Below are 12,247 nucleotides of genomic sequence, written 5' to 3'. Positions count from 1 at the left end.
TTTGTGGAGCTTAATGGGCTCATTAATGTTAATGTAAATCTATTAAGGAAAAAATAGAATTTAAGAGAAAATCATAGAAAGTGAAAAAATACTTGAAACCAGAAACGTTGTAAGCAAGCTTGTAGGCTTGAATAAACAGGAATGAACAGGAATAAACTATTTAAAGAGCCTCATGGGTTCATAGTAAATGCAATGAACCCATTTAGAAAATAAAATTCTTAGAAAATCATGGAAAGTAAGGAAATACTAGATGCCAAAATTACAGAAAATGGATAGTAGCACATATAAGAGAGACAGAACAGAATATAGCTATGTCAATAATTCACATCACGCATTAAATCAAAAATCACAAAGATAGATGCTGCCAATGGTGTCGTCATCTAGACGGCACCTTGGGTCCTGGATAAAAATCCAGGATATGCAGCATGCAAATCGCACTCATGGGGAGGGTTCTAAATCCACATAGTCCGTAACAGTTCAGAATACCAACAATACTCGTCAGTTCATATTGATGATGGTGTTATGCAAGTCTTGGTGCCACTAGTGCATCAATGTAATTTCAAACAGGTCCATTTAAGCAAAAAATAACATACAATCAGAAAACAATGAAAATTAATCTCATTTAGTCCATTAGGTACCAAGCTGCCAAGCCTGTCTATCCAATACGTTTCCCTGCGATTTAAACGTTGACTTAGATACTCATGAGGACTGTTCTTGGTAAGTACTTCCAAAATCACAAATCTTATCTGTGTCACATTATGTCCATTAGCCACCCAATGGCGTGCCACAGCTGAATTGGTGTTTGCATTCCGGATACAGGACCGATGCTCCCCCCATCTAAGTTTGGCTGTTCTTGTTGACTGTCCAACATAGAATTTCCCACATGGGCACTTGATCCCATAAATGATGTTACTACCGTCACAGTTCCCAAACGTCTTCAGCAGAATCTTCTGGCCTGTTCTCGGATGGTTGATGATGTTGCCTTTAATCACAAAGTTACAATTCACACAATGTAGGCAAGGGAATGTACCAGTATGTTGGGTTGTGAGTCCTTTTCTTGCTGGTTTTGTTTGCACCAATTCGTCCCTTAGGTTCCTACTGCGTTGATATGCAAAAACTGATTTTTCATTAAACAGATTCTGTACTCTGACGTCATTTTTGAATATCTCCCAGTGTTTCATGATGGTTTTCTTGATTTTATTGCTTTGTGTTGAAAACTTTGAAACGTATACTGGTGACTTCAACTCCCTCTTACCCTTAGGGTTCTGTACTGATAATAGAGTCTCTCGTGACAGGGCATTGACTTTGTCAGATGCTAAATCAAGCTCATCCTGCTTGTATCCACGGGCCAGAAAATTCTCCTTCATCTCCATCTGTTGCATTTTACAGTCCTCAGGGTCACTCACTATCTTCTTTACCCGTAGTAATTGACTGTATGGCAGGTTTTTGAGCAAACTTGGCTGGTGAAAGCTGAGGCGATGCAAGAGGTTATTGCGATCAGTGGTTTTCCGAAACAGTGAAGTACTGTAACTGTTAGCTTGCTTTCTGACCTGGACATCTAGGAATGTTATGGCGTCGTATGAAGTTTCTTTAGTGAATTGTATCCTTTGGTCAATGCTGTTTAGATATTCGAAAAATGCCTCAAAGGACTCTTTGGTCCCCATTGACTTATAAATGCTATGTAAATGGATGCTAATATCTGCACGCATGTTCCACATAATTACCATGGCCTTATACTTATTACTTTGTTACTTTCATATATATTGTATGATGATGTTGTTCAGACTTGCCCTGATGAAAGAATTTACATTCCGAAATGCATTGGCATAATTGGAGTCTGTTAAGAAAGTTATTTGTGGCAGAACCCTTCCTCACTAAGATATAGCATTCCCTTCAGGAAAGCCATCTGACCCCAATGGAGAGGCAAAGTTTGGCCAAGGATGGGGTTGCCATTGATATTTTTCCTGATTCCATTTATTCCGGGGGGGGCTGCATTCTTATACGAGGCATTGTAGGCTTTCGTCTAACAAAGGTAATTAAGGATCAGGAGGGGCGGGCACTAGTGGTGGTGGGAAGCCTGCATAGACAGGAGGCGAAATTGCTAAATTACAATGGCCTTATACAGGATGCAGTGGACACAGAGTGGATGTCACGGCAGCTTGAAGGGAATAACACTAGGGTGATCCTATGGGCGGGGGACTTCACTGCAGTGTTGGAACCGACTTTGAACAGGGAGCAACTGCGACTGCCCATGAAGTCGACTGCCAAGTTACAAGAAATGTGTTGGGTATGGAAGCAACTAGATATTTGGAGGGTGAGGCACGGGGGAAGGGAGGGCCTGGGTGGAAAAGGGCTATAACTTTTGTACTCCCCACAGATCATCAATCCACTTCTAGATTGCACTATTTCTTGGTCTCCGAGGGGATGGCCGGTGGGGTATCTGAGGTCCTGACACTAGCACGAAGCCTATCGGTTCATTCACCAGTAGTGACAGGGTTGGATAATCAGGGCAACTGGGTGGTAGGATGAAGAATGAGGTCTTGATGGACGAGGTGTTCCGAAGCCTTTAAATGTCTGGTGCGAGGGGGTTGTCTTTTTAGGGATTCCAGAGTGTTAATTACGGAAATGGCTTACGAAGAGGGAGCCATGCCTTCAAAATGTATACGCAGATGCCGGGGATGGTGCTGACCCGGTTAAGCACAAGGAATTAACATAGGAGGTGGATACATTTAAGGAGTTCACACAGAGGGAAGTGAAATTCTTTCCGGGATAGTAGCAATCCGACAGTACTGGGAGGGACTGCGTGCAAGCAAGCTGCTAGCGAGAGCAGCCAAGACGGCAATGCCAAGGACAGATCTTGGCTGTTAAGGACGGACAGAGGGGGTCGCATCATGCAGATGTTGACAGAGAATTGTGATTTTTATACTCTACTATACTTCTCAAAAAAGCAGGTTTCGCAACTGGAAATCAGCATCTTTGTAGATTGGATGGCACTTTATTGGTGTACGGACGAGGAGTTGGAGTGCCTGTGCTGTCCTGTTAGAGACTGAAGTATTGGAGGCGATTAAAGATCTTACGGCTGGGAAGGCTCTGGGTCCTGATGGCTTTATAGCTGAATTTAGGTAACATATTAGTGTGAAACTAGCACCGCATCTCCTGGGGGTATACCAGCAGGCACACCAGAAGGGACAACTGCCGAAAACAATGAGGGAGGCAGTGCTGACGATACTCAAAGCCTGGGCAGGAGGCAAATGTGTTCATTTTACCACCCAATCTCGCTTTGTGCCTTTAATGTGGAAATTTGTAGGGTCTGACCAGTCTGGATTTATACCAGGCGGTCAACGTCCTATGGTTCAAGGAGAAAGTTTGGGTTGATGTCAGTGGTTCGATAGGAGGACAGAGTGGTGGCACTATTGGAAGCCGTAAAGGCATCCGACTGTTGAATGGCCCTTTCTTTTTCACGGTTTTATGCAGGGTGGGAATGGCCGATCAGTTTGTCTCTCTGGCCTCATGTACACTAGGCCAGTTGCGCGCATTCAGGTGAATGGTCAACTTACATTGGCTGTCCTAATGTGTAGGGGCACAAACAGGGATGTCCCTTGTCGCCATCGTTTGCTGTGGCGATTGTGCAGCTTCCTGGGATAATCCGGGAGGAGCATATACAAAAGGGGGATACAGATATGTAATCACAAGGTGGCGATTTCCCTGTATGCAGACCATATGGTACTTTATTTTATGGAACTGTAAATCAATTTGATAATGAACAAGGTGCTGAGATTCTGGGATTTCTCAGGGTTAAGGATTAATTTAACAAAGTCAGGGGGTTTTCCGCTCACAGTAGACAGTTTAACTATGGTTTTGGATTCCAGTGGCATGGGGCTTATACTCTGTCTGGGTGTGGATAGAGCAAGGGACCCAGGGGTGCTTCATCAGCGTAATTATGCTGCAGTACTGGAACACACTCGAAAGGTGGTGGACAGGTAGGTGAGTTTGCTGCTCAGTCTATACGGAAGGATTTCTCTAATGAAGATGGTCTTTGCTCCCTAGATATTTGTGTTCCTGAATGTTTTGCTGGCATTGCCCAAGGCGTATTTTCAGGAGGTGAAATCGGTGGCGTCTTGATTTGGGCGAATAAGCAAGTGCGAATGTCCTGGAAGAAGCAGACAGATCCATTAGATAAGCTGGGATCTGGCACTGCCAGATTGAGATTTACTACGATGCAGCTCAGGCAGGTTTCCGTTGCACTGGTTTGAGGAAGGAGCAGACAGGAGACATGTGGAGATAGAACGGGCACTGGCAGCGCCCTTTCTACTGCGTGCAGTGATATAGAAGTCCCCTGCCAAAGTATTGAAGGTGGAGAACCTGGAGGAATTGATTTGTAGGTCTTGGGCTCGAATTGAGAAGTGGAAGGGTGAAACTTTATTCTGACCACAAATCATGGTTATTTTTTTACTTGCATCCCGGGGTTGTGATATGTACGATATATGAAACAACTTGGTATTGCCTGTTTTCGGAATGTCTTCCCGGACTTACTTTTTCTGACGTGGAGGGTCTGTGTAATAAGGGAACTATTAAGTCTCTAGATCCGTTTTTTTTATTCCAGATTAAGGGATTGCCTGAGGGGCTGTTAACCACCTTTCCACAAGATTCAATGGCAGCTCCCATCTTGGACAAAACGATAGGAGGAGCTGACATGAATAGAGTGGTTTCCAATCTTTATGGCAGAATGCAGGAGGCTAGAGGGGGGACGGGGCAGTGTCTTCACGGGAGAAATGAGAGCTCTCATTATGGGGTGTGTGTCCATACAGGTATGGGACTATTGTTGCTTGCAAAAGAGGAAAATGGCAATCAGTCGATTTAAGCGGTCCAATTTTAAATATTTGAATCATTTTTTTATGCACCACAGCAGTTTCACATTTTCCCCCAGACACTACAGATGAATGTGTTAGATGTGCAAGAATATCAGCAGATTTCATGCATGTAGCTTGGACCTGCCCTCCGGTGTTGCAATATTGTGAGGCTTTTTTTGATACTCAGTGATATTATCGGGGAGAGTGTGGTACAGGATCCTGTGGTGGCTTTATTGGAGCTTACATGACAGATTGCCAGTCCGGCAAAGAGGCTGGGCGGACTATTGTTATTAGTGGCTAAAATGAGTGTTGCTATGGTGTGTGGTAGGCCCAATTCACCTACTATACAACGATAGAATGATGACATGGTTTACTGTAATGAAATGGAAAATGGAGTGGTACAGCCGTATGCTAGACCCAGGGACATATGGGTCCATACAAGGAATATTTTATTTGACAGGCCCGTAGGCCAGTGGAAAACGTCGAGACATTGGGAGATGCATGATTAAGTTGTAATGCTAATGGGTTAAGGGTTGGCGGTGTGGGGAGCCTGATGCGCTGTGGGTAAGGAAGGATGTGTTGCCAATCACGTGATGGGTGCTTTTATGGGTGTGCACCGGCTGGCAAAGAACAGTAATGTATTGGGAACATCGGGGGTTCTGTAATTGTTGAATGTGTGGTTCTCATCAAGCCAATGAACAGTTATTTTTTTTAAAACCCGGAACTGTGCTGGATTTGGACTCTTTTCCAATATTGTCCAATGGTTGGGTTCATAGCATATTGTGTACTTTTTAGAGTCGTTGATTTGTGGATATTGAAATTGCACATGTTTTGGAAGGTGGGGCATGGGAGTAAGGGCAACGGACAAGTGACCCTCGAGCCCACGCTAAAACATGGCCACCCATGACACGTGCTATAGCCAGAAACGAGTGGTTGAATGGAGTGCCATACTGTAGAGTGAAAACGGGACACAATTTAGGGATGGACTCGTGCGGAGTATGTAACTTGGTCGATGGAGTGTTGCATCATTCACTGCACCCCGCACAGGTTAAAATTAAATCCATTTGTTTAATGGTGGGATGCTATTCCAGTGGCTTTGCTAAACTTTTAATAGGTGAGGTGAAGTCTGGTGGTTAAGAATATGATTGAAACAGCACGAAATCTGAGTCCAGTACAAGCTTCTCAGTTGATGCTTTGTGCGATTTCGGGCATTTCTAGTTCCTGTTCCATCAGGTCCCATATTGATGAAGTAAGCCATTTTAAGCAGACTTCATATCAAAAAGCTTTCGAAAATGATGAATTGCACAAAGTTATTTGAAACTGAAAGGTAAATGTGAACCATGCTATAGGCCCTTACACTAAACGCCGGATGCCTCAAAGTGCACTTCGCACAGCTGCAGCAAGATGCGGCCTTAGAGGACCAACTGACAAATTTGCTCCAAGAAAATTGTTAGAATTCGGTGGATTCGCCACTTGACCACACTATGAACCTTGGCAGCCATCTCATTGCGAGACACACATTGTCGCAAGTGCTTACAGAAAGACAATATGGGAATACGTGACCTTTGTAACTGGACTAGAGAGGTTCACTTAAAATTGTAGTGTTTTTGCAGTCATGAAGGTTCAGAACTACTTTGAATTAAAATACAATTGCCATCGCTGAGGGGAGCAACACATGGGTGAAAGGGGTGCGAATATGGAAATCGTACTGCAACATGAATATCCATTAATCCTAAGCAAAAGTCAGTTCGTAAATACACACAAATACAAATCATACCCTGCAAATTAAATCCGTCATGCTTTGCCTGCTGCATTTGTTGAATACGGCAAGTTCTGTGATGCAGTCTTCATCAAGATGGTCCAGCTGAAGAAATAAGAATTCAAGATTAAGAATCGTCTGGACCTACATATGGCATTTTGTCATCAACAAAGCTTGGCACAACAATTGGAAATGCTGGTCAAGAAATACTTTTCACAAAACGCGGTTTTTTTTGCACTTCCATTTACCTTGTGCAAAAATGTGTTGCTTGGCAGCCTAAGCGTATTTGGTACCAGTGGCACGCCATACCCGGACACAGGTAACTGTTTTTGGAAGACGACGGGAGGGGAGCAACAATAAAGGTTAAGCAAACACTTCCAATTCTCCGCCTCATTTTTTCTATCATCTTCGACCATACATGGTACAAAACAATTTGACTACTCATGCCTATTTATTTCTTCCAGACCGCCACGTCATGAAGACTGATCTACCGACCGTTGGAAGTCATTGGGGGATTTTAATTAATAAGGACGTAATGAATTTAGTTGGAGAAACATCTCTAACCAGACACACTGTTAAACTAACACCAAACTAACAATTGAATTAAAGCAAACCGGAAACAATAGACAAAGACATTTCAAAGTACGGCTACAGGTGCATAGCCAAGGGACCAGGAGGATGCACTCTCGTTCCAACATGCAAGTGCCATGTGCCGATCCGTCCCAGCAAATAAGGCGCTGATGTCCTGGAAAAGGTTGCGAGTGGCACAAGTTGCCGATTGCAGAATCTGCTCATAGTGACACCAGTAATGCAGAGGCAGAGCTCCTAGCTATCAGTGCGCCAAAAATTAAGGAAAGCTCTAAATAGGCCACCAGCTTGACAGTGCAGTAGTGTGGGAGGTTTGAGAGCTCTTAATGTGTTCGTGGGTGCAGGGTGGCACTGACAGGGCACCTGCCACACTGATTGGAGACATTACTTACTAGTAATGTTCGTTCTATGGATTCTTCTCCCACAGATTCCTCATCTTGGTTGATGTCCCTGCAGCGCCTGCTCTTCTGTCAAGTTTTTCAGAGCCGCTCTGTGGCTCAAGGACAACGACACCTCTGGGCTCCAACAAGCCTACACCCACTTCAGTTCCCCACTCACCTGACCCCCTTACTCAACAGCCAAGGGAATTGGTTCCCAGGCCATAGAAACACAAAATAGAAAAAGTTGTCCTTTTGAGGAACCAACAAAACCATGTCTACTTCTCTTTTCATGTGTGTGTTTATTTTTACACGTCAAGCAAAATCGTGGCCAACTGGGTAAATTGCATACACAACTGTTCACTCGCCCTTAGGAAGCAGGGAAGGAAGACAGGTTGATGAGTAATCTGTGCTAGAAGAATCCATGGAAGAACAAGTTACTTACCAACTGGTAACTTTCTTTCAACTGGATGTTCCTCCAACGTATTCCACATCTTTGACATGTAAAGCAGTGCCGCTTCAGAAATTTTTCGGCAGAGGGCTTCCTGCGTCGAGTCGATGTCCCTCGAAGGCCTCCGTCGAGGGCAGCGTCACCAGATGTTATAAATAGGACGGATGGCGCCCGTAGCCTCAGTTTATAATTTTTTCCTCCAGCATGTGTGACATGCTCGTACACAATGCCTGCTTGACTGCTCATAGCCTTGAGAGAACGCAAGCTGCAATAGCATAGGAAATTCTCCAGAGGGGCAGCTGGGCGGGGGATGTGGAATACATTTGAGGAACATCCAGTCGAAAGAACGTTACCAGTTGGTAAAGAACTGGTTCTTCGAATGGATTGTGTCCTCCAACGTATTCCACATCTTTGACAGACTCCCAAAGCAGTACCAAAGAATGGAGGAGGGAGAAGAATTTAGAATCCCCAATCAGATGGCAGAATAAAGTACCGCTTTACCAAAGACCATATCCTGACTATGGAGCATATCCAGGGAGTCATGTTTGACAAATGTTTGACAAAGCCCACGTTGTTGCATCACAAATATTCCTAATAGGGACCACCCGCTGCAGGGACGTGGAAGTAGTCACACCCCTAGGGGAGGGAGCACGGAACCCGTCAGGAGGGCCCTTGCCCGCCAATCTGTAACATCCAGTAATGGTGAGGATAATCCACTTGGACATGGTCTGTTTGTTAACAGCCTGGCCCAATCGGTGTCCAGCGTACCCCACAAAGAGTTGTTCATCCACTCTGACCCTGGACATCCAAGAGATATAAAAGCTCAAAGCTTTCCTAGGGTCCAACCTATGAAGTCTCTCCTCTTCCTTACCAGGATGAGGGGGAGGATAGAAAGCAGGAAGTACCATTTTCTGGCTCAGATGAAACTCAGACACTACCTTAGTTAGAAAGGATGGACGCACCATTAGTACAACCCTATCCGCGTGGAACACAGTAAAGTGTGGCTTAGATAAAAGTGCCTGCAATTCACTCACTCTGCGAGCAGCTGTAACTGCAACCAAGAAAACTGTCTTGCAAGACAACAGTCTCAAAGGACAAGAGTGCAGAGGTTCAAACGGAGCACCCATCAGGAATTTCTGGACCGAAATCAGATCCCAAACTGGCACCTGAAAGGGGGACGGCGGGAACACATTTGTGAGCCCTTTTAGAAATTAGGAAATAAAAGGCATCTTAAAATAAGAACACTCTTCAGACAAGCGCTTGCAAATAGACCGCACCACCAGGTAACTTTTTAGTGGTACCCACTTGTAGCCCCGTGGGCCAATGAAAGCAAGAAAGAACCATTGGAATGGAACTCAACACTGTGTCCTCTGCACCAGGCGCAAAACTTGCGCCAACGGTACAGGGATTTGGTTGCTGGCCGCCTAGCCAAAAGCAACACCTTCATCACGTCATCCAGGAGGTCCCAATCCTTACATCTTAACCTTTCAGAAACCAAGCGTGAAGGTTGAGAGTCTTGACCTCTGGATGGAGAACCCTCGACCCCCCCGCGAGAGCGGATCCTCTCGGTGGGGGAGCCGGCGTGGAGGGCAGATGGACAATTCCAGATGGTCCGGGTACCACACTCTCCTGGCCCATTCCGGAGCAATGAGGCTCAGGTAGGATCCGAAAGAACCTGAGGAATGACGGGACAGGAGGAAACTCCTACGGAAGTAGAAATGACCAATGCACGACAAATGCGTCTAAGGCTCCTCTCGGAGGAAATTCCCTTGAGCAGAATCTCTCGCACTTCCGGTAGGCACTGGTTGCAAACAGATCCACTTGCGGGGTTCCCGAAAGGTCGAAGATCTCCAGAAGGACTTCTGAGCCAACTCCCACTCGTGAGACCGTGCTCTGCCTGCTCAGAGCGTCCGCATTCTCCTCTCGGGCCAGATGTACCGATGAGTGATATTCCTTGCTGGATTGCCCAGAGCTGCATTGCCTCTCTGCACAACGGGAGTGACCCACCCCCGCCCCTTTTTTTGTTGAGGTAATGCATGGCCACTGCGTTGTCCGTCATGATCAGGACAACCTTCCCCCACACAGACGGCAGAAAAGCCTTCAGCTCTAACAGGTTGATGTGGAGTTTGGACTCCGGAGACCAACGACCGCGGGCGGTCAGATCGTCAGCATGGGCTCCCCATCCTGTGAGGGAAGCGTTAGTCACTACTGTCACCTCCGGCCACGGTTGCCAAAACTGCTCCCCCTTCATCAGATTCCCCTCATTGGCCAACCACAGAAGATCCTGAGAGACCGAGAGTGGAATCTGAACGGGATACGACATCTTGCCTGAGAATTATGACCACTGCATTTTTAGAACCCATTGCAGGGATCTCATACTCAGTCTGGCCTCTGGCATCAGGACAATGCAGGATGCCATGAGGCAGAGCAACCTTAAGAATTCGAAAGCCGGGAGCCGCTGGGCATGTTGAAATGTATCCATCTATACAAAGTGATGAGCCCTCACCTTGGGAGGCGAGCACTTTCCCAAGGACGTGTCCAACACAGCCTAATGTACTGGAGCTGTTGGGAAGGTGTCAGATGCAACTTCTTGAAATTGAGGCAGAAGCCCAGCTTTTGGAGGAAGCAGCAAGTGAGGCTGAGATGATCCAAGGCTTGCTTGGGAGAACTCGCACAGATCAGCCAGTCGTCCAGGTCGGGGTAGACGTGAATCCCCCCCTCGTCCGAGATACGCTGCCACCACCACCATTAGCTTGGTGAAGACCCTCAGGGCGGAGGTCAATCCAAATGGCAGGACCCGAAGCTGAAAGTGCGAGAAGCCAGCCGCAAAGCACAGGTACTGTGTGCTTTGGAGAATCAGCACATGAAAGTAAGCATCCTGTAGGTCCAGCGACACCAACCAATCCTGAAGTTGAAGGGCCTGGAGGACCCGTGAAATGGTGACCATCTTGAACTTGTCCTTCCTGAGGAGTTTGTTCAACCAATGCAAGTCCAAGATGGGTCTCAATCCCCAGTCTTTCTTTGGAATAAAAATATGGGGGAATACCATCCGTTGTTCCTCTCCGCAACAGGCACCAGTTCTGTAGCACCTTTCTCCAGCAGGGTCAAGATTTCCTGCACAAGGAGTGGATCTGGAAGCTTCAAAGAGCCCTCGGTGGATTGTCGTGAGGCCGTTTTAGGAAGGGAAGGCAGTAGCCGTGGGCTATTGTATCCAGAACTCACGCATCCCAAGTAAGGAACAAGTTACTTACCTGTAACTGTTGTTCTCCAGCATGGGTCTGGCATGGATTCACATGCTCATGAATATTCCCCGTCGTCAGGCTGGGAATCCTCGGTAAAGAAAAAAATCAGTATCAGTTTCGTTTCTGATCTGTCTTTCGTAGTAGTAACCAATCACTGATCTCTGCGTCATACTGACCACAGCCAATGACTGCCCTCTACCTAAGCCCCGCCTCTGGCAGCCATCTTCAGATTTGGTAGCACGTGAAGTGGCAGTATGACCAAGTGAAGAGCCGCAGAGGGGTAGGCGGGAGGGTTCGCATGTGAATCCATGCCAGACCCATGCTGGAGTACAACAGTTACAGGTAAGTAACTTGTTCCTTCTCCAGCATGGGGTCTGGCATGGATTCACATGCTCATGAATAAAGAATACATAGCAGTACACACATGCACAACCACGGGAGGTGGCAAAGGCTCAACATTAAGCATTACATCAAACTCAACATTAAGCAATTCTTACCTCCTCACCAGGCTCACCTTAGGCGAACAGGTTGCGCAGCACTGCTTGGCCGACCCTGGAATCCCGATCGACGCAGTAGAATTTCGTGAAGGTGTGCGTCGACCTCCACGTAGCAGCCCTGCAGATGTCCAGCAAGGGCACACCAGATAGGAACGCCGTGGTAGCTGCGATCGCTCTGGTGGAATGGGCTCTCGGACGGCCAGGCAGCGGTCGGTTTGCCAACCGATGACAGTACATGATACAGCCGGAGAGCCACCTGGAAATGGAAGCCTTCGAGAGCGCCTTCTCCCGATTGACAGGTCCAAAGTTCACAAAGAGTTGTGACGTCTTCCGAAAACACTTCGTGCGGTCCACGTAGAACTTCAGCGCTCTAGCCACATCCAGCGAGTGCAAAGTCCTTTCAGCCGGCGACGAAGGCGACGGGAAGAAAACAGGCAACACCAAGGGTTCGTTGAGGTGGAAGTCCGACGGCACCTTGGGCAT

At 46.6% G+C, this 12,247-nt stretch overlaps 1 protein-coding gene across 3 annotated transcripts in view; it reads right to left on the bottom strand.

Moving 5' to 3' along the window:
• Nucleotides 1-12,247, bottom strand: part of MELK (maternal embryonic leucine zipper kinase) — a 711,420-nt gene that overhangs the window by 304,668 nt on the left and 394,505 nt on the right. For all 3 annotated transcript variants that reach the window (XM_069630471.1, XM_069630473.1, XM_069630472.1), the window contains exon 11: nt 6,628-6,714. In XM_069630471.1, the coding sequence (XP_069486572.1) occupies nt 6,628-6,714 (87 nt within the window). The remainder of the gene's footprint in view (nt 1-6,627; nt 6,715-12,247) is intronic.

This window comes from Ambystoma mexicanum, chromosome 6q (assembly GCF_040938575.1).
Source record: "Ambystoma mexicanum isolate Mex_15411 chromosome 6q, UKY_AmexF1_1, whole genome shotgun sequence".
Classification (NCBI taxonomy): Eukaryota; Metazoa; Chordata; class Amphibia; order Caudata; family Ambystomatidae; genus Ambystoma; species Ambystoma mexicanum.
This window is presented reverse-complemented; position numbering and strand designations above follow the sequence as displayed.